The 21,315-nt window shown below is 62.4% G+C and overlaps 1 protein-coding gene across 3 annotated transcripts; it reads right to left on the bottom strand.

Annotated features, from left to right (window-relative positions):
• Positions 1 to 1,034: 1,034 nt before the first annotated feature.
• TP73 (tumor protein p73) lies at positions 1,035 to 19,998 on the bottom strand. 3 transcript variants are annotated; one of them, XM_075437224.1, is made up of 11 exons: positions 19,765 to 19,998; positions 7,193 to 7,379; positions 6,996 to 7,111; positions 6,366 to 6,475; positions 5,757 to 5,899; positions 5,238 to 5,326; positions 4,782 to 4,906; positions 4,374 to 4,528; positions 4,106 to 4,238; positions 3,102 to 3,195; positions 1,035 to 1,421 (listed from the first exon to the last, which is right to left on the bottom strand). In XM_075437224.1, the coding sequence occupies exons 1-11, from the start codon at positions 19,981 to 19,983 to the stop codon at positions 1,101 to 1,103; spliced, it is 1,692 nt and encodes a 563-aa protein (XP_075293339.1). In that variant the 5' UTR covers positions 19,984 to 19,998; the 3' UTR covers positions 1,035 to 1,100. The 3 variants fall into 3 exon arrangements, with proteins under 3 accessions (XP_075293339.1, XP_075293342.1, XP_075293341.1); XM_075437227.1 differs by lacking the exons at positions 3,102 to 3,195; positions 4,374 to 4,528; XM_075437226.1 differs by lacking the exons at positions 4,106 to 4,238; positions 4,374 to 4,528.
• Positions 19,999 to 21,315: the final 1,317 nt, after the last annotated feature.

Genomic DNA, 21,315 nt, shown 5'->3' with positions numbered 1-21,315 from the left:
CCGTCCCGCTCGGACACCGGTGGGCTGTCACCCCGCAATACGCGTGGGCGCTGGCAGGGCGCGCGCCGCCCCGCGTCCCAGCCTTCCGCTGAGGTCTGCTCCCAGCCGGAGTCAGCAGACAAATGATGCCTGGAAAAAAAGGACCAGGAACAGAGACCAAAACTGGAAAGACCTCACGCGGTCGCCTCGTCCGTCTCCTCGCTCCAGCGCGGGATCGAGTCTGCAGCGCCTGGGCTCCTGCTCGCCAGCTTGGCCCCGTGCCGCAGGGCGGGATCGCCCAGCCCGCTGCCTTCCCGCAGCGTTCCCGGGCTGGCCCCCGAGAGAGACCCAGCGCAGGAAGAAGAAATCGCATTTGGAACAGAGAAGGCCGGAGACGTCATTTTCTGCATGTTTACATGCTAGAACATGAAATTAATTTACTTGACACTACAGTGTCTCAGGAGCAGGTATCAATTTTTATAGCTTACATGAAAATAAATCTTTTTTCTCCTTACAGCACAACGACTATACCGTATGTACAATTGCTTCTGGTTATATACACAAATATTTAAGTACATGAACACATTGGGAACGGACAAACAGGTTCTTTTCTGCTCTACGAAGCACTGAAGGGAGCGGGCGCGTGCTGGCCGTCCGTCAGGAAAGCGGTGGGGATGCTCGGCGGCCGTCGCGGGCAGGTGACGGGGTCGGGGACGGGGCGGCCGAGGGCCGAGTCCTCCGCACAGCGACGCAGACCCGTGGGGCGTGGGCACCGCGGGGGCAGCCGAGCCCTGACGAAGGCTGGGAACTGTGCCACCGGCCCTCCGCCGCGGCTGTCGGCTGCGGGGTCCTCGGGTGAAACCCGGAACGGCGTCGAGCGGCGGCCGGTGCCTCCCCTCCCGGCAGCGAGCTGCCTCAGCCGCCCTCCTCTTCCTCTCGGCTCTCTGCCGAAGCCACCGCGGCTTCCCCTCCGCGGCAGGGCCTCCCGCTCGGCCGGGGCCGTGCTTCTCGCAGTTCCCCTCCGGACAACAAAATTACACTTTTCCAGACGCTCGGGGCTGAAAATATTTTTCACGGGGGGTTTCGCTCCCCCCCGGTGCCTGGCTGCCTGCCGGAGGCCCTCAGTTGATCTCTCCCTCCGTGAATTCCTCCTTTATGGACTGTTTGCGAGCTTTGCAGTCCGGGAGGTCGAACCCGAAGTCTGCCCACTCGTCGGCCGCGCCGCGGTTGGGGATGGTGATGGTGTGGCGCACGCGGAAGTGCACGGCCTCCATCACGCGCTGCCGCTGCAGCTCGCCCGAGCTGCCGATGGAGATGGTGGAGGCGTTGCTGCTGGAGCGGATGAGCTGCTGGGCCCCGTAGTCGTGGCTCTGCTTGAGCTCCTGCAGACCTCTCCAGATGATCATCCTGTACTGCTCCGGGATCTTCAGAGCTCCAAGATCCTGCAAGGACAACGCCGCTGAGGAACGGCCGGCAGGCGCGGCTGCGCTGGCGGGAGCGAGCCCGGACCCCCCAGCTCTGCTTCCAGGGGGCCACGCGAGCACGATGCCCCAGCCCCCCGGCCACGGCTCCAAGCCCACGGGTGCCTCCCCCACGGGCACTCCTCCTTCCTGCCGATGGCCAGCTGAGCGCTTACGCGAACTTTGCAGGTTAGAATTTTTTTTTTCTTTTTTAGGGGTGCGTTCACATCAAACTGATGTGCAAAGGGGAGGGAGGGGACCTGTCCCCTTCGGACGCCGGCTGCAGAGCAGCACGTGGAGCATCCTCGTGTCCGTTCGCCTGGGCGAGGAGCTGCCAGCCAGGCCAGCTCCTCTCCAGTCCCGGACTGGGAGGCTGGAGCAGCAGGTCTGGGTACCGCCAGCCCTGGGGGGCTCTGAGGGCCTTGGGGACCTGGCCGGGCTCCCTGCGGGGCCGGCGCCAGGCTCGAACGCTCCGAGGCGGGCGGTCGCAGGCTGGCACGACGCGAAGGGCGGTGGCCGCGACGCCAAGCGAGGTCGATAACCTCGGGACCCGGGGCGAATGCTGCTGTGGCAGAGAGCTGCCAGGGATCCACGTTAATGCCAAACACAGAGACTCACGTGAGTGTTAACTAGAGCAGACAGCGAGTACGCAATTAGTAATTACTAATTACTGACTGGGACACACAGCTCAGCGATCCGACACGAGTTTTGGCCACACCAAACGTTTCCTTTGACAGCTTACAGACGGTCACGGAGTTAGTTCAGAAAATGGTCCAAAGCCAGGCTAAGGTCACGCAACTGGTCCCAGCTACCACCGAGAGATCATCGCGTCTCCGCCAGCGGCATCCCCACGGCGCGGCCGCGCTGTAGCTGCCGGGCAGGCGACAGCCACCACAGCCTGCCTGGGGGCAAGGCGGGACCTTGTCTCGGCCAGAACGCCCGCGCTGGCATTCAGAGGGCTTGCTGTGGCTCAAAGGGTGCCGGATTTTTATCTCTATTTTTTTCCTTCTCCTCGTCACCCTGATGGGCCGGGGAAGCCCCTGCCTCGGTGCCGCCCTGGGTACCGTCAGCAGGAGACGCGCTTTGACCCAGAGCGGCAGCAGCAGAGGGCTGACCTCCGTGCAAGCTCGGGTTTCGGTAGCATCCCCTCTGCTGTCTTTCACACAAGGTTTTGTCTGTCCTGGGCTACTTCATTCCAGGGTTCCCTCGCTCCAAGGGCCCTGGGTTTGACTCCCTGCTTCAGCCTCTTCTGCCGTAGAGCTCAGCGGGCAGACGGCAGAGCAGGTCAGAGTCTGACTGAAAACTGCCTGAGCCGCAGCGGCGATGCTCCCGCCGGCTCAGCGCGCTGGGCGTTATTCCGCTGAGCGCTCAGCTGCTTTTCCTGCGTTAGGTGGAAAAATCTACCTGAGGTCTGGGGCTCTTTTAGCTCTTTTGTTTCGGACGGTCTGGAAGAAGCAGTTGAGGCTGCGGAGGTTGCTACCGTGGAGGGAGCTCCTGCTGCACACGCAGGACCAGGAGGATGCCCCGGCCCGGGGAGCGCAGGCGCTGCCCAACGGGCTGGCGCTCAGCTCTCCCGTTCCTCTGCAACGGATTTGTCCCTGCTTTTCAGATCGACCGCTGAGAGAAACAAGTGGTAAGAACAGATCTTCCCAAAGCATTTACCTCTATGGATAGGTTCTGCAGGTGGTAAATATTCTGTAACCCTTGTGAGGTGAAATAGTCGATGCAGTTTGGACACCCCAATCCTGTTAAAAAACTGCAGAAAAAATTTGGAAAATTAAGTGGCGTTAACTTCTCACGAAGACAAGCTGCGCTCGCAACCATCGCTGTGGCTGCAAACCACGGGCACAGGCGGGGGGGCTGCGGCGAGCCCCTGCCGCCTCTGGCCCCGGCAGCTCGGCACGGCCGGCACGGAGCTCGCTCGCTCGCTCGGGGCTGCTCCCACTGCTCGGGCCGGCTTTTTGCCTCGCGCCGTTGCCATCCCAAGCGTGACCCCCGCTGCCGTTAATCTCAGAGCGAAGCAGGCGCCTGGGTTCATTCCTAATATAGAATTTTTTCCTCTCCTGCTCTTCGGAGGTTTCAGCTGAGTAACGGACGGGGAGAACGCGCGGGGGCCGAGGCTGCGGGGAGGTGGGGGTTGCCTTGCTCTGGGCAGCGGGTCGGGCTCTGGGGCGTCAGCCTGGGGGGCTGGGGCCGTGCGACCCTCACCGCGCCGCCGCAGAGCCCCCCGCTGCCGAGACTCCGCGGCCTTGCTGGGGACCGCACCGTTACGACGTGGCTGCAGACCTGTTCCTGACGGGAATCAGCCCCCGGAGCGATATCCAGACATCCCTGGTAAGGGAGGGGAAGGGGAAGCTCACGAAGCTGCGTGCTGCTTGACATGCAGGAAAAGACTCTCGTTTGGACGCATTTAATTTTTAATTAAGCAGGGATGGATTACCCAGACAGAGGTATACGAGGGAAATAGAGGTTTCTAACTGGTAGGTAGCTGGGCTTTGGTTTCTGAGGTGAGGAGAACGGTCTACGTGATCTCGTGAGCAGTGATTTCTCAGTTGGGACCAGTGGCCAGCTGACCGGTTTCTAGACAGCTCGGAAGGTTAGAGCGAGGGACAACAGCAAGAGACGCCAGAGGACGAGACAGACAGGGCACCGGCCGCCTTCCCTACCTGACGAGGCTGGGATCGGGGTTGTAGGGCGGAGGGGGGGTGCAGTGGGATCCGGAGACCATGGACTGGGAGGAGTGGCCGCCGTTCATCTCCCCGTTGGGTTGCATGGGGTGGCTGTTCAGCATTCCGGGTCCTGCCAACGGCCACGCCAACGCAAACAGCTCTGTCAGGCATCGCCCCAGCCGCGGTGACCGCCCGCTCCCTCGGCAGGGAGCCCGCGGCCGGATGGGCCCCTCTGCCCGCGCTGCCCGGCGAGGCAGGACCTTACCCATGGGCCCCAGGCTGGGCGCGGAGCTGGAGCTGTGCTGCGCCGGCTGCCCGACCAGCTGGTTGACTGAGGGCAGCTTGTTGATTCCCCCGCCGTGGACTTTATTCATGGGTGAGAGGACGGGGCCGTAGGAGGAAGGCGGCTGCAGCGGGGTCCTGCTCGGGAAAGGCAAGCGGCAGCCGGTCAGCCCGCAGCGGGGTGGGATGGGGCTCCCCTGCCCCGTCAGACCGTGCTGCTGGGCTGCGGGCAGCCGTGCTGCGGCACAGAAACGCGGCTCTGCCACGGCTGTCAGCCCCGGCCGGGTAGCAGGAGCTCGGCAGATGCGCTGCGAGCCAGCCCAGCACCCCGGACTGGGATCACTGGGGGGCTGCTCCCCGGGCGGACCCGCTGCGGGCCCTCGGCACTCACTGCCTCTGCAGAAGCTGCTGCTGCTGCTGCCGGTACGAGTCGACCAGCTGCTGCGGGACCAGCTCCACCAGCTCCAGGCTCTCCTTTATCTTCATCAGGATCTCGAAGTTCTCCCGGCCTCGAACCTGGAGGAGGGAACAAGCCCAGGGCTTCGCTTTCTGCCCACCCCACCCGGGCACCTTCCCCACAGCCCCATTTCCCACCCGGCCGCGCGAGGTGCGGTGTCTCTGCGGCCAGGGATGACGCGGGGGTCCAGGGGTCCCTCGGACACGTGCATTCGCAGGTGCCTTGCCCCTGTTCTCTGGGTCTCTGCTCAGCCCCCGTGCCCGCTGCCCTGCGGGACACCGCAGCCCCGTCCTGCCCCACGCCGCAGCCCCAGGGCGTTCCTCGCCGAGGGGACCATGCCACCACCATCCCCAGCCGGGCTCTCGCCCAGCGCAGCCCACGGACGCTTACAGGCACGTAGTACATCTCCTCGTCCCCCTGCCTCCGCTTCTTCACGCCGGCCCCCAGCGCTGGGATGCCCTGCGGGCTCTGCTTGAAGGCTGGAAAGCAGAGAGGAAGAGCGTGGGCACGCTGTCCTGGGGACACGGCGGCGGCCGCCCCCTCGGCTCCCTGCAGGATTTGGGCTCAAGCCGTGCAGGATGCCAGCGTCACCTGGGTTCTGGTATGGATGATGTCCCTTTATTAATAACAATAATGAAGAAGAAATATATCTGGACGTGAAAGCCCTGCGCAAAGGGCTTTGCGCTGTGGGTCCTGTCTATCAGACTCCAGATTTAGTCGAGAAAAGCCAGGGCATCGTGCCTGGATGTGGATTTGAGCCCCAACTTCTGGGGCGCAGCGATTCTGGGTGGGTGGGAAAGGAGCCGAGGCAGAAGCATCCACACGGCTTGGAGCGGCAAGGGGGGGGTGCAGCCCGGGGCTGCGGCAGAGCCCCCCTGAGCCCCCTCCCTCCCCCGGCACGGGACTCACTGCGCTTGTTGGCGTTGCCATTTTTGGCTGCGCTCTCGTTCAGGGCTTGCTGCTCTCGGTAATGGTCTTCATCAGCTTTCCGGTCTCTGCCGGGACAGGCACAGATCCGTCCCTCGAACGACCTCCTGCCGAGGACCTGGCCGCTGGGAGCAGAGGGAGACGGGTGACCCTGCTTCTGCCTGGGAAGCGACGGCGGCTCCGTCCAGCGCAGTCACAGAACCACAGAATGGTAGGGGTTGGAAGGGACCTCTGTGGGTCCTCTAGTCCCAGCTCAGGAACCAGCCCAGCAAAGCGCCTTCCCACCCCACCTGCTCGGGAAGCAGCCGAGCCCCCGCGGCGCGGGTGCGGGGAGCCCCTCGGCAGCAGTCTCCTGAGGAAGAGGAGCTCCTGCAGCAGAGGAAGGCTCCAGCTGCTGGCAGAGAGGCCGATGCTGGGCTGGGTCCCCAGCCCCTCCAAGCCAGCAGAGAAGAGTTTTTCCCCTGCCGCAGGCTGAGGCTGGGGGGGCTGCCATGTCTGCTGCTCCTCGGGGTGCTCCCTGCAGCGGGGGGCTCCTCCCTGAGAGCCCCCAGCCCGCCCGCAGTGCCCGTCCCTGCTCCGACGGCCACTCACTCTCTGGTCTCCAGCGTGATGATGATGAGGATGGGCCTCCTGTTCATCCCTCCCACGCAGCTGCTGTTGCACATGAAGTTGTAGAGGATGGTGGTGAACTCGGTGCCCACCTGCCCGGGAGGGGAGAGCCGGCGCTGAGCGGGGCGTGGGGGGGGGGGAGGCAGGCTGGGCCCCCCAGACAGAAGCAGGCAGATGCTGCCTGGGCCCCCCCGGCTCCCGACATGGGGCTGGCACCTTGGCAGGGTGAGGGGGGGGGCTCCGAGGGGACGCTTCGCAGGGGGCACCGGGGAAGGGCGGTGGGGAGACGGTCCTCGCTGGGAAGCTGGGGCTGGACAAGGACTGTGGGGTCCCTGGGGTCCCCTGGGGCTGGCCTGGGGGGGGATTTCCCTTTGCACCCTGCTTCCCAGGAACGGGATGCTCTGGGGTGCTTCACGGCGCTCGAACGCAGCGGCCACCAGCGCGGGGAGCGAGGAAGGGTTGGCCTGAGGCGTGCCAGGGCCAACGGGGCTCCTGCTCAGGACACCAGCAGCCACCACGCAGCCCTGTCACCGCAGGCTCACCCCCAGCGCAGGCAGAGCTGCTGCGGCCCCGACGGAGAGGAGCACGGGTCCTGCCCCCCACCCCGGGTACCTGCGGGGGCTCGTAGGGCACCATCACGCTCTGCCTTCCCGTCACGGGGTCGTCCACGTACTGGGAGAGGTTGTTGCCTTCCACCCGGATGAGGTGGCTGGCGGGGGCTGCCTGGCCTGCAAGGCAAACGCGGCGTTGGAGGACGGGGCCGCCCGGGACGCCCACCCTGCACCCGCCGCACGGGGACCAGCGCTCACCGTCATTGAAGTCGCGGCCGAGCTCGTGGTTCGGGCAGCGTTTCACCACCTCGGTGACGTGCTCTGCCTTCTTGTAGACGGGCATGGCCCGGATGATGGTGCCCGGGGGCGGCGGGGTGGACACCTTGATCTGGATGGGACATGTCTTCGCTATCTGGCAGTAGAGTTTCTTCAGCAGGGGGGAGTACTGGGAAAGAAGAGAGCCCCATCGGGCGTGTGGCACTGGGTCTGGATGCTCCCCTGCCCACCCTCAGCATCCCCGCTGCTGCTCGGGGGCTTCGCGGGGCTCCCGCCTGCGCCGGGCTGGCGTTTCTGCTCCCGCGGCTCTCGCGCCCACCCACCCGCGGCTTTCCCAACGCTCCGAGCCGAGCGCCGGCCGCGCCGCAGGGGCTGTGCCAGCGCCAAGCCGCTCCGCGTGCCGCCGGAGGGAACGGCCCCGGGCTCCGCGCAGCCCCGCGACGGGTCGCAGCGCTGCAGACCGCGGCTGCGCGTCCCGCAGGGGCCAGCGGCCAGAGGAAATCCAGCCTCTCTCTGCAGGAGCTGCTTATTGTCTGGGCTCGATATTTGGTTTTCCCCTGGAGATATTTAAATATGACCAAATTCACCCACACTGCATCCTATCTGCTTCCCACACAAACCAGATGCAGCCACCGAGGGGGTCCAGGGCTGGGTGCTGTAGGCAGGGTTTCCCGACAAGCCTCAGCGCTGCGGCACGGCGGGAGCACCCGCGACGCTGTGACTGAGAGGAAATCTTGCTGAAAACCACCGTGAACCCTCGTTCACACATCCCTCAGCCCCGCTTGGAATCGTCACCCTGAGTCTGTTGCCACACGCAGCTCCTGGCTGAGCGCTCCGGGTGCTGATGCACCGCAGCCTGAGGACGCTGTGCTCGGCATCGTTAACAGAATCACAGCTAATGACGCCAGACCTCGGGGTTCACTTCTGGTGACACAGCCAGGGTTGGCCCTGGCCACGACTCGCCCCTCTGCAGCCGCCGGCAGTGGCCGTGGTGGGGGACGTGGCGGGGGCCGCTCCCCGGGCGGGCTGGGGGAGGAGGATGCTCGGCAGGCTGCTGGACCCCGTGCCCGCGTCGCTCGTTAATGGTTTGTCACCACTGAAACGCTCCTCGTGAGGGCACAACGGGATTTGCTTGGTTAGGAGCAAGAGGCAGACTCCTCTGGCGAGGACCTGCTTGGCACGGGGAAGCTGAGGACGGGAAGGGGATGGCAGCGTGCCCGCGAGCCGGCCCCGCTCGGAGCTCGGCAGCGCGGCAGAGCCCCTCGGACCGCTCTGCGCTGGCGCTGGGCCCTGGCACTGCCGGAGCGGGGCCAGCCGGCAGCGTGTGCCACAGCCCGTCCCTCGCCTCGCCGACACCGCGTGCCCCGGCTGCCAGCCCGGGGGGACGCACGATTCCCCTCCGCCTCTCCGCTGCCACGCTGCTCTCCATCCCACAAGGAATGCGTTTGCTGCGCAGGAGCCCACCCCGGCCGCCCAGGGCGAAGCCAGTCCCTGCATGGCAGGGCATGTTCCTGCTCACAAGCATTTTATCTCATCCCCACAACACAACGCCCGATGCCAAGGAAATACCACCGTGCAGGGTACCGGTGAGGACGTTAAAGCTTGTCCTGAGCCATCCACACACAGGGGTGCGGAGCCCAGCGAGGCTCCCGCCGCGGCAGCCCGTGCCCGGGGACAGCGGGGCTCAGCGGCAGCGAAGCTCCAGGGGCTGAGGGGGACGGCTCAGACCCCGCCGCCCGCTGCCGCCAGCCCAGTGCCGTGCCCCGGCGCACCGGCCGGCTCCGCGGAAGGGATCCGCGCTGCTGACCCCATGCCCTGCCCGCGGGAGAGGGGCTCCCACCCAGCCTGCCAGGGCTGGATGGGCTCCTGCCACCCCGGGAGCCGCTAACGAGGCAAACGAGAGAAACCGCTCTCAGGTGGCGTTTCGAGGGAAGGTCAGGGAGGATATAAAGGGGAGAGGCTTTGGCCAGGGCAGATGGCAGCAGTCCTTGTGCTGTGAGGATGTGCTGGGCTCATGGCTGGCCGGCAGCAGGTACCAGCTCGCAGGGCAGGGAGGTGGCTGGTGGGGGGCACGTCCCGGGGGGCAGAGCCCGCTCTGTGCCAGGGCGAGCTGAAGGATGCTGCTACTGGAGAGAGTCCAGCGGAGGGCTACGAGGATGAGGAGGGGACTGGAGCATCTCCCCTACGAGGAGAGTTTGAGGGAACTGGGCTTGTTCAGTCTGAAGAAGAGAAGGCTGCGAGGGGACCTTATAAATGCCTACAAATATCTGCAGGGTGGGGGTCAGGAGGATGGGGCCAAGCTCTTTTCAGTGGTGCCCAGTGACAGGACAAGGGGCAATGGGCACAAACTGAGGCACAGGAAGTTCCGTCTGAAGATGAGGAAGAACTTCTTCCCTCTGAGGGTGATGGAGCCCTGGAACAGGCTGCCCAGGGAGGTTGTGGAGTCTCCTTCTCTGGAGATATTCAAGACCCGCCTGGACAAGGTCCTGTGCAGCCTGCTGTAGGTGACCCTGCTTCGGCAGGAGGGTTGGACTGGGTGACCCACAGAGGTCCCTTCCAACCCCTACTATTCTGTGATTCTGTGGTTGTTAGAGGGTGCGATCGGGAGGTGTTACATGAAGCTGAATCTGGCAGCAAGAATTAATCCTGAATCTCAGAGGCACGCGGGCTAGCCCAGAGAGAGAGGATGCTTAGAGATGCTGCCTCTCACTGAAATCCCCCAATTTTGTACTGAGGGCTGTGACTACACCCGGGCCAGGTTAGCCCCCCGTGCCGCCGTGCCTCTCCAGCAGGGACCGTGTCCGTGCTGAAGCACGGTCCTGCCTGGAATGCGGCTGCTCCCGCATGGCTGCAGCCCCTGTAACCCGCTCACCCGCAGCGTGAGGGGTCTCAACACCCCTGTTTTGAGGAGACATCGTGGCAAAACAGGGGTTATTTGGAGGGGGGGGCTCTTCCTTGCCAGGTGTTAAAATACTGACAACTGCTGTCAAAGGATCCTTTCATGTAGACATTCCCGGGCAGCCCTCAACACGCCTGGGAAATAAAACTGCTCTGGAAGAGTGGAGGTGCATTATGGCAAGTTCTTCGGTAACAAATTCTCTCATTATACCATGTTATGACATGGATAAATCTCTGTTAAATAGCAGAGCGATTGCCCCGCAGGGAGAGAGGCTGCCACTCAACGCAGGCATGCCTCCGCTGATAACCTTATCATGTCTTAACAGCTCCAGGATTGCCTTCAAAGATCCTTCCACAATAACAAACTATTCTTTTAAGGAATTCCGTGCTGATAACTCTGGGCAAGAAAAGTCAGGGCTGTGCCCTGTGCTGCCATGCTCCTGGCTCCCCGCGGCGTGCGGCCGTCCCGCAGCCGCATCTCCAGCCGCTGCTGGGGCGAAGCGCTCCCGGGCTCGCAGAGCCGGCCCGGCCACGGCCACCGGGCGAGGGAGCGTGGTGTTCTGGGGATCCCGGGAGGCTCTCCATCCCCGGCCGTGTTCTCCACCAGGAAGAGCCCTCGGCAATGTACGCTCTCCATAGGGGACAGCCAAAGGTACCTCTTGCTCAGATGCCAAGCAGAGGAGGTGCCTCTGCTCCTACGTGGTTATCTGTGTTTGCTAATAATCTGCCACACGTGCGTCTCTGCAGGGCTGTGCCCCATAACCTGATGTCCTGGTACCTGGGAGCCGCAGCTGAAGTGTGCACGCCCGGCTTGCAGCGAGCACGGAAGCACCGCGCGTTCCTCCAGCGCCAGACGAGGCAGTTGTGAAGCGGAACCCAGGAGAGCAAAACGCCGGTATTTAATGGCCCACGCAGGAACGGCATCTCCGGACACCTGCACCCCGGCGCTGGTGCATCAGCACATCCAGACCTCAGCCCCCAGGTTTCTCTCATGCCTGCAGAAGAGCTTGGGTACATTCTGCCCTGGCACCTCCCACCTCCATTTTCAGTCCCTGCTCTACGCTTTGGGCCGTCAGTGCCTGCCTCCCCCGTCACGTTCTGACTGAGGTCGTCTCTCTTCGCAGAAGATGTCAGAGGCTCTGCTGTTGCACGTTTGCAGAGCACAACGGGTTCACGTGTCGGTGTGGCTTTGTGGGTGCTGGAACGGTGTAAACAGCAGCCACAGCACTGAGCAATCTACCTGAAGCTTACGTCAACCTGCAGAACGTAGATTGCTCTCGGCTTTCTCTGTAGTTTGGTGGCTTTCAACGTCAGCCCTCATCTGCTGGGTGAAAGGATCCTGCAGTGCAAGTCCGGAGCACTGGGGATAACTGCAAAAGCCAAATTATTTCAGTGCTAGCAGTGTATCAGCATTAACCTCTGTTTCTCCAGGGACTTGGTACCCCAAAGGGTCTTTCGATGGGGTTTGTTTTGCCTCTGCATTGAAATGCAGCCGCTTCTTGGATGAGGTGGAGGCCACGCTGCGTCGGTGCCGAACGTAACGGGGAAATGAGCACGACGGAGTTTTGGGGTGCAGCCAGCCCCGGCGGGGTTTCCCGAGGTTATCTCAGTGCCGCTGCACCCAAGGAAACGTTTTGCACATCCCGAGATCTGAGCGAGCTAATGCCCCACAACGAGTCATGGAGACGGAGCGAAGCAGCGTTGAAATTAAGTCTTGGCATCAGCTGCTGCCCACCCGGAGCGGGTACCCAGGACCTGCTCTGGAAGAGGCCACTGCACTGCTCAGACCCACAGCTACCTCTCTGGTGCAAAAAACTGGAGTGGGGAGAGGTGGTTTTCCCCACGGATGCTGTCAGCCTTGCACAAACAGTAACCTGAATCTTCTGCGTGGAGAGACCTGCCGGTGAAGTCCATCTCCCCCCAGCCCTCCCCGGGCAGCAGAACCGCTAGGAGGATGTGTCCCAACAGATTCGGAGCTGATAAAATCTTATTTATCTTCAACTGTTGACACCGAAGCGTCTAGACTTGCCTGCTTCGGGAGGGCTGCAGCCAAGTCCTCCCTTCTCTCTTGAAGGAAATGATTTGCTCCACAATTACTTTTTCCACAAATCCTCCCCCCTCCTCCCTACCAGCCTCCTCCTCCTCTTCTACATTCCAGTCTCCTCATTAGCTCTACTCAAGACGTGTCCAGGTCTGCAGTCAATGGATCCCAGTAAAGCCACTAGCCTGGCAAGAGAGAGAGAAGAAAAGTGCTGCCTCCGGCTGCTAATTTCCTCGCGCTCCCCAGCAAGCAGCTGCGGAGCTGCATCCTGGGACAGGTTCGGACAGATCGCAGCGGAGAGGTGATAATAATGTGTCTGTCATCTTACTCAGACATGTAGCATCTTGCAAACCGCAAATACCGTTAACCGGCTCGGACGAATCTGTTACGACAGATCCTGGAAGACATGCCGACTACAGAGCTAATTTTTTTTCTTTCTAATTTTTTTAATAACCACTTTTTAATCACCGGCCTATATAGTTTCTCACTGAGCTGGAAATTCCTCCCAGAGCTACTTTGTTGCTCATTTACTATGAGCTGGGTTTGAATATGCCCAGCGTACCGCTGATGGCCGAGAGGAGAGCATCCGCCGGTGCTCCCCGGGCGGCCGGGACGCTGCCCTGGGGGTGGCTGCAAGGGGTGCCCCAACACCCACCCCCCGTGCCTGCGGTCCCTGCACCACGCTGGTGATGCTTGGGGTGATGGCTGGGGCACTGCCAGCCGTGCCTGGGACAGGGGGGTTCTCGAGGAGCCTGGCAGAGCCCCCCCACCCCGCACAGAGCTCCTCTGCTCAGCCTGGCCACCAGCAGCTGCAGGGACCCCCCGGTCACCCTGGGTCCCCCAGTCCTGCTCCCACGGGTGCTGTACCACCGGTGATGTCCTGGGGCTGGGGCTGCCCCCGCAGCAGGCAGCGCAGAGAGGCTGCTGCGCTCCAGCCTGCACTCTTCTACCTTTATTATCATGCCATTAGTGCTAATTAAAATCCCTTGGTTCACCCCCAAAGGAGTCCTCTCCCTCCCTTCCCTGGTGCACACATCCTTAAAATAACTGCCAACCAGGACCACAGCCGATCTTAGTCATGGCTCGGCCAGCCAGCGCTGGCACGCTCGGGGCTTGGCTTGAGCTGTTCTAGTGTCTGGACACCCAGGGCTGCTGAGCAGCCCGCGATGGAGCTCCCTCTCACCCAAAAAGCCAGCCGAGAATCCAGCAAGGCCGTTACGCTGTGTTACCGAGACTGGATACGGGGAGCAAGCTGGGAGAGGAGGCTGAGCTGCGCTTGGGAATCGCTGCCGGGAACGAAACGCGTGAACCGGAGCCGCGGGGAGACCACTGCCTCTGCAGCATCCCCGGCAGGCAGTGCCAAGCTGGAGGGAGCTGCTGCTCCTCCTTCCTCACAGCCGCTGCCGGGAGCGGAGAACGCGGCCAGCCCAGGGCACACCCGGCATCCGTCCCCCCGTCCTGGGCCGCGGGAGGTCGGGGGTCCCAGAGCGCTGCCAGCCGCGCTTTGCGGGACGCGGGTCTGAAACCCTCGGCCCTGTGTCTGCTCCCGAGGGACTCGGCCGGGGCAGCCGAGGTGGGGAGCGCTGCTGGCCGGGACGCAGCCGCCGTGTCCCCTGGGATCGCCGCGGGGCCGGAGCACGGAGGGGCATTTCCTTCTGCAGCCGGTCTGTGACCGGAGCTCCTCCAGCGGGTCCCTCGGTCACCACCTCTCCTCCGCGCTGCAGACCCCGAGGACCTCGCTTCCCCGGCGCGTCCTCGCCCGCAGCACAGCGCTGCCTTCCCGCCGGAGCGGCCCTCGCCAGCGACTCCTTCCCCTGACCTGCGCATACCATAGACCTTCAAGATAGTGGAGCTGATAGCGGGATCGTGTTGGAACATCGCACGCCAAATTCCTTCGCCTTTTTTCTTAATTCCATTGTGTCTGGAGCTCCTGGAGCCTCATCCACGCCCTGCAAGAGCTGGTGGAAAGCCTCCAGTGGGCTGGCTTCGATGGGCTTTGGAGCAGGCTGATGCTGAGGTTGCTCTCCTACTTCTGGCACACCAAAATATCCATGCTCTTCTGCCCAGCCACTTGGATGCAAACAAAGACGTTTGTGGCTCAGAGGTAGAGTGGACGGAGCCATGCCTGGCCCCTGCTCAGCTCCAGGCCGCTGCTGTCGGACAGGAACCTCTCTGAAGCACGGAAAGGTGCCAGAGAGTGTTTGAACAAGGGGCTCCTTTTCTGTAGATGCTCCTCACAGGTTTTCCATGCTCCTCACAGGTTTTCCCTCCTCCTCACAACGCCTCTACCCCAACAAGCTCCAGACAGCAGCCAGCGAGGGAGGCCTCCTGCCACACCGATTACTTCCATCCTCCTCACTCAGCCAGCATCAGACAAACCACGTCAGCTCCCCGCTCCCCCAGCACCCGCGCTCCAGCCGCAACCGGAGCTAGCTCAGCGTGGCCGTGTCCTGCCGGCCGAGCGCTGGGACGCAGGCGGCTTTGCTGCAGGTGGCTGCTGGACGGCGTCCATCACAGCAGGAGCATCTCCCCTCCGCTTTGAACCTCTCCATCGTAGGCTGTTCGCTCCCCGAAGCAGCAGGCAAGACCCTGGATGTGGCCAGGGACCCCCCACCTGCGTAGCTCGGAGGTTTGTCCGTCCCCCCGGCTCCAGGGGCTCCATGCAAGCCCGGGCAGCTGCCCCGTGCGGGGGGCTTGAGCCCCCACGTCCTTTCGCAGCCAGGCCATGGGAGGCCAAAGACCCTATTAACGCTTCTGCTGGCTCTGGCGCACGTGGTAGCGTTTCTGCCGCAAACCCGACTTGAGAAAAATACTAATTATCTATCAGTTACCAGCTGGCCGGCGTGGCGAGGGGCTGCCGGTGAGAAAACAGCCGAGATCGGCTCGCGGCTCTAGCGTGTACGGGCAGCTCCGGGGAACCGAGAGCCCTGACAGCTTCCAGCAAACAGGCAGGCTGCCGGCATGCCCCGTCTTGCAGCTCCCGGTCCTCCTCCCAGCCCCGTCGGAGCAGCCTACCAGAGGGGGGTTCGAACCTACAGGGAAAACCTTATTTTCAGCATCTGGCCACTGCTCTCTGCTGATAAGAAGGCCATTAAAAATGAAAAGGGAGGCGGCGGCAGCCCGGGGGCTTCCCACAGCACAGACCAGCCCGGGCGATCGGGTTCGGAGTTTGTGGCAATGTGCGGTGCTCAGAGCCCAGCCCCGGAGTGGGGACATCCAGCGTCACCCACCCGCTGCCTGGCACCCCTCTGCCAGGACAGACCTGGTTCTGGTAAACCGAGCCCCAAGCCCATGTCCCAAGTCTTTGCCCCTTCTCCATTCACCCACTTCCTAAACTTAGAAATCCAGCGTTTTAAGGCTAGAGAGGACAGACGACGATCCTCCGGTTGGGTTCCCTGAGCTGCTGGCCTGAGACCTCTGCCTCCTCGTTCTGCGTTGAGCCCACGGTGTCTGCCTGAAGCACAGCTTATCTTGTGAGAGATACGCAGACTCTTCATTTGAATACTTCAGGAGTTGGAGAAGCCACCGCATTCCTTGGTAAATTGTTCCTACGGTTAATTATCCTCACTGTTAAAAAATTTCCACCTTGTTTCTAGTCTGAATTTGCCTGGCTTCGGCTTCCAAGCACTGGATCTCATTATGTCTTTTTCTATTAGATTAAAGAGCTGTCTGCTATCAGAAACCATCTCCCATGCAGGCTGTGATCAAGCCACCCTTACTCTTCTCGTGGAGACCTTTCATGCAGTACGTTTCTCTGGTATCACCCTACAAGGCTTCTGTTCCAAACCTTTCATCTTCTTTGGATTTCCCTCCCAAGCCTCTTCTGTTTTGTCAACAGAGGGTTTGGAGTGCGGACACGAGAACTGCACACGAGGGCAGTGGGCTCGGTGCTACCGTGCTCCCCCCGCCCAGGTGGTGCTCGCCTGCCCAGGTCCTGCAGAGCCAGACTGGCCCTCGGCCGGGAGCCCTGGGGTCCTGCGGAGCCTCCTCTCCTAAGCACGGGAGAACGGATAACGCCAGACCTCCCAGAGGAATAGACAGAGGGGTTTGGTCAAAACCCTTCAAAAACAGGAATCTACGGGGCTACGCTCCTCCATCCACCCCAGCTTATGGTTGTGTCAAAAAGCCACGTCAAACCGCTTGACAAGGCGACTCGCATCAAACTCTTTGGCTTGGCACTGCCCGCGCACCAGCTGTCCATCCCTCCTCGGCTGGATTCTCCGTGACCCGACCACAGACTGCAGGAGGCCTTCGGAGCCGCCGGTCTGGCCGAGCCTTCCTCCGGGCGGAGGGCTCCGCGCTGCCCCGAAACGCTGCCTGGCAAGGCCAGCCTGTGCCCAGCGCTCACAGCGGGCCTGGCCTACGTTATCTGGTGCCGTTAACCTTAAAGCATCGGGAGCCACGAGGCTGCCCCAGCTGCCGATGAAACGGGCAGTGCTGTTTCTTTCGCCGAGCTGAATCCAACCACGCGCGTCCTTTCGGGCACCGGGATGGGTAACGCGGCTGCCCGTGGCTGGACGTCACCGAGCCGTCAGGCGTCACGCTCCCCAGCCCCGCGGCCTCTGCACCTAACAGTCCTCCCCACGTGCCTGCGTTTCCTCGCAGCTTTCCGAGCCTTGCCTGCATGCTGCTACCTACGCACTGACAGCTCACGTAGGGAACCGCACTGGGGACCCACATCACTGTTTGTATATTCACTCTCTGGCAACATATAACGCACGTTTTTGTGCTGGCTGCTTTTCCCCATTTAACCAGGACAGACTCTCAGCGCGGCGGTGGCTACGCAGACCTCGAGGGGAGCAGGAGGAAGGCAGCAGCCCTGTCCTCCAGCACCAAACGTGCAGCTGCGTGGCTGGGACAGCCACCAGCCGGGAGGAGACGGAGCGAATCTGGCTGTCGCTGCAGCAGGACCGCTCTTCGTGCTCTTTCCAGGGTGCAAGGCGCTGCCTGCTCACTTCTGTTCTCGTGAGGCTCAGCTTCAGCGCGGGGAACGGCGGGCTGCCCGGTGCCAGCCCTGCAGCCAGCCCTCCTTCGGGGGACGCACAGCTCACCCACCGCCCTGCCAAGCGTTAAAGCCCATCCAGGCATCTCACTCCTCCGCCCTCCACTTCCCCGCAGACCCCCCCCTTGCAGCCGCACGCTCGGCAGCCTCAGCCCCCAGCCCAGGGACCATCCTCTGCCGGTGTCCACGGCTGCCCAGGTGTGTTCACGGAGCATCTCTGGAGTCCAGCGGCTCCCCAAGGGCTCTCACAGCATCCACGTGGCACTGGCTGCTCCCACGTAGAAAGGCCACCTTCACACAAAGGCTTGAGGAAAGAAGTGGTCCTGTCCTGCTTCGCCCAGCTCCCGCAGGACACCTCAGCTACAGGAGCCCGGTTGGCGCCGGGTGATGCCGAGACAGTCACGCTCAGTTTAGTTGGAGTTGTGGAAAGATGCCTGGCGGGTGGGGTGGCTCCGGCAAGGGAAGGGGTTGTCCCGGGGTCCCTCGCTGGGTGGCACCGCCTTGGGGAGCCTCTTGCTGCTCCCTACGCTCTTCTGGGGACAACCAGCCAAGAAGACCTTAGTGGCTTTTTTGGTTTAGTCCCTGCAGCTGCAGAGTGCATCATCTGGGGTGAGGGAAGGGTATTTCCTTACTACTAATTAAAGTGAGCACAGAGAGTATCTTGCTAGGTGCTCTCTCCATCTCTGGATGCGCACGAATACGCCCTGCCCGCCGCGCTGTCGGGGGGGTCCCGCAGCCCCCAGCCGGGCTGTGTCCGCTCCGTCCCAAAGCCTTCCCCCCGGCACCGCCAGCCGGGGACAGCGGCAAGAGAGCTTCAGGCACTTCCCCGTCCTCCTCCCTCCACGCCGGGACGAGACCCCCTGCATCACCGTGGGCTCGGTTTCCATTCGGACACTTCTGCGGCACGGGAACGCCGCCTTTCCTTGTGCAGCTTTGCTTTTAACTGCTGTGAGTTATCCCCCAACAGGGATAGGGGTGGGCTGGAGTCACAGCCTGCCCTGAGCACCTTCAGTTCATCCAAAACCTAACGAAACGCATCCTGTAGCAACACCTCGCAAGGAAAGGCAGTGGAAAACAGTGAACACTTAACCGCTCCTACGAGGGCAAGTCGTATTTAATCGCGGTGCTGGTCCCAAGCCCCTGGTCAGCACGACTCGGCAGTGAAGCTGTGAAGCTCTGGTGCCCGGACAGGGAAGCTGCTCCGCTCCCCAGCCGTGAATTTGGCCGCATTCAAAGCCGGCTCGCGGCCGGCTCGCTGCCGGCTCGCCAGCTCTGCCTGCCTGCTGGTGTTCACAGGGACGGACCCTGCGCTGCGGCAGCTGCCGTAGCCCGTCCCCTCCTGCACCCTCTTACCACGACACACCGGGAGCAACCCGCCGTGCCGTGCCGTGCCGTGCCGTGCCGTGCCGTGCCATGCCGTGCCGTGCCGTGCCGTGCCGTGCCGTGCCAGCAGCAGCGAGCGGAGCAGCACCCGGCCACAGCCCGGGGTCTGCCCTGCACAAAAGCATCCCGAGACGCATTCTGTCGGCGGCAGGAAGGACTGTCTTAGCAATTAAACACATCAGCTTCCAAAAATAAAAGTCGTTATCGCACCTCGGGCTGAGACACCTCTCCTGGTCTGCTCTGCCTGTTTCGTGCTCACGTCAAGCCGCAGCCCCAGCGGAGACCCCGCTGCTGCCTTGTGCTGCCGGCTCTCTCGCCCCAGCCCTTCTGCTCTGCTGATGCTGCCCGGAGGAGAAAGCCCCTGCCCCTGCCTCTCCCAGGCGCTCAGGGGACAGCCGTGGCACACGTGCCTCCGACTCCGGCCACAAGTGCTATTTTTTCTTAAAAAGAGGGACAGTTTCCACACTGAGCCAGGAGCCAGGATGTGAATTTAGGACCTTTTGCCACAAAAAGCAAGGCAGCCCTGGTACGCTCTGCCCGGTTCCTGCGTCCCTGGTCTGCAGAGGGCTCCTCTGCCGGGCTGCAGACGGGCGGTCAGGTCGGCAGTGAACCAAACCCGCGTCTCCGCTCCCGAGGACCGGGCTGCTGCGCCCACACCCCACGCGGCGTGATGCCACGCAGTGATCCCTCTTCGGTGAAAAACCTGCTCTGTTATTTTGCTGTGACTGCTAGAGATTAAGTTACTCTTCTGGTACAAGATGAAAAAGGATTGTAAATGACAAGCGAGAATTAACGGCAAAGGTGAGAAGGGCCCCAGTAGACGCAAGCAAAAGTCCGTCTCGCCCACTGCCTCGCCTCTGACAGCGGTCGCTGGCGAATGTGTAGGGAAGCACCAGCAGAACAAGGCAGGTATCTCCCCAGGACATTTCTCCAGCTTTGTGATTTTCAGGGACATTTACCGCAGTTTAGGGAACGGCTGTGAGAGAAGTTACATTCAATTAACAGCCCTTGTAGAGAAAACCCCTGAAAAGCAAGCACTGACGTTTCCTGCACGTTTTACTTTCCAGGACCACCTGCACGGGTGAAGTCCCCGTCAGGCGGGCTCCCCACGCGAGCGTGCCCGCTGCGAAACACCACTGAGACCTTCGGGTGCTCGCGGCCGGCCAGCCGAAAACACCGCCGGCAGCAGCAAGCATCGCTCTCGAGAAGGCAAGAAGACGTGCAACTTACTGTCCAGGTGGCTGACTTGGCGGTGCTGGACTGCTGGAAGGTCACCTCGAAGTGGTGGGGACCGGGGTAGTCAGTGTTGGAGGGGATGACGGGAGCTGGGGACATGGCGTCGAAGGTAGAGCTGGGCTGCGAGTAGGGCGAATGCGTTGGGACATTGGAGGTGTGCTCGGAGCTGTAGGGGCTGGTGGAGGCTGCTCTGCTGCCGATGCTCTGATCCATGCTGTTGTTCAGCAAATTGAACTGGGACTGGAGGAAGGGAAAAGGGGAGGAGGGAAAAAAGAAAACACCAGCCAGTTTAGAGACATGGAAACCTCAGCCACACTTCTCCAGGGCTCCAGGTGTCCTGTTACAGCCTCCTTAAAGGGCCAGCGTGCGGGAAAGCCAGCAGAAAGAGCTGGGCCGGGTCACCTGGGTTTTTGATCAGGTCACCGCTTGTGCAAGGGGTAAAGCCAACACACCGCAATCAGCCCCCGTACCCGCTCCGTCCTCTCCGGAGGCGCTGAGACCCCCGGCTTCTGGCACACCTGGCGGTGCAAAGCCACGCTTTTGCCAGCCAGGGACCGGCCAGGGAGTTTCTGGGCTCTGCTCCGGTGTGGGAGATGCCCCGCTGTGGGTGGGGGGTGACAACCCTGTCCCACGCCGGGCTCTGCTCGACGCCGGGCTCCCAGCGCCCAGAGCATCGCGGCTTGGGGCAGCTGCCCGGCCCTGGGACGAGGGCATCGCGCCCGCTGCGACCGCACCGCTCGGCGTCCGACCGGCTCTCCAGACCCGTCACGCGTGCACACACGCACACCGCTTCTGGGAGCGCTCCCCCGGGCAGAGCCAGCCCTGAATGGCGGTTTGTGCAATTCCTTTCCCAGCCGGGATGTTTGCTTTCAGCGGCTCCGCTGATCCAGGTCTAATTTGGGGAAAACCTCAAACCCGCGCCGCGCGTAGCTGTGGTGCAGCACGCTGCAGCGAGGGCACAGAGCAAGCGCCCCTGTTTATGCATGTGCTGGCTCTTCTTCCAGGCATGCTGGACCAAATCTGCACTTTTTATGATGTTTTTTGTCTTATTCCTCTTCCGAACAACTACTGTCAGATACTTCCAGTAAGAGCCGGCAGCTCTCTCACCTGCAGGCAGAGCCTAAGCAAAGCTACGTTCTCAAAAGCTGCGTGGCTAAAGTGACCTTAATCTCTCATCTGAAAATCAGACAAAAAAATCATTTTTTCTATGGTAAAGAAATAGACTAACATTTAAAAAAATACATCCCAGACGTAACTGTTTCTCAAAGCAAGGGGGATTTTTTTCCCCCCGGAAATCTGCAACTCCCGAGCCGCCCGAGGGCTGCCCTCCCGGTGCTGCCGGCGGCTGCCTGGGCTCCGCGGTGACCACGCGCAGCGGCCGTTGCATTGCTGCTGGTCACCCCACCGTCCTCCACCACCCCTCCAGCCACCAGCGCCGGCTGGGGCGGCTCTGGGAGACTGGGAGCTACTGGGAGGCGACCACCGCCGTCCCGCAGCCCAGCAGGCTGGGCCATCTGCCGTCTCCTCCGAAGGGCTGCGAGGCTC

Source organism: Opisthocomus hoazin, chromosome 16, assembly GCF_030867145.1.
Source record: "Opisthocomus hoazin isolate bOpiHoa1 chromosome 16, bOpiHoa1.hap1, whole genome shotgun sequence".
NCBI classification, from domain to species: Eukaryota; Metazoa; Chordata; class Aves; order Opisthocomiformes; family Opisthocomidae; genus Opisthocomus; species Opisthocomus hoazin.
Note: the sequence above shows the minus strand (reverse complement) of the source record. Positions and strands in the feature narration are given on the sequence as shown.

Coding starts and splice junctions, on each gene's coding strand:
- TP73 (XM_075437224.1), bottom strand. CDS start 19,983: ATGGATCAGAGCATCGGCAGCAGAGCAGCCTCCACCAGCCCCTACAGC. Junction 7,380..19,764: donor CCAAGTCAGCCACCTGGACA/GTAAGTTGCACG, acceptor CTTCTTTCCCAG/TACTCCCCCCTGCTGAAGAA. Junction 4,239..4,373: donor GCCCAGCCTGGGGCCCATGG/GTAAGGTCCTGC, acceptor GGCCGTTGGCAG/GACCCGGAATGCTGAACAGC.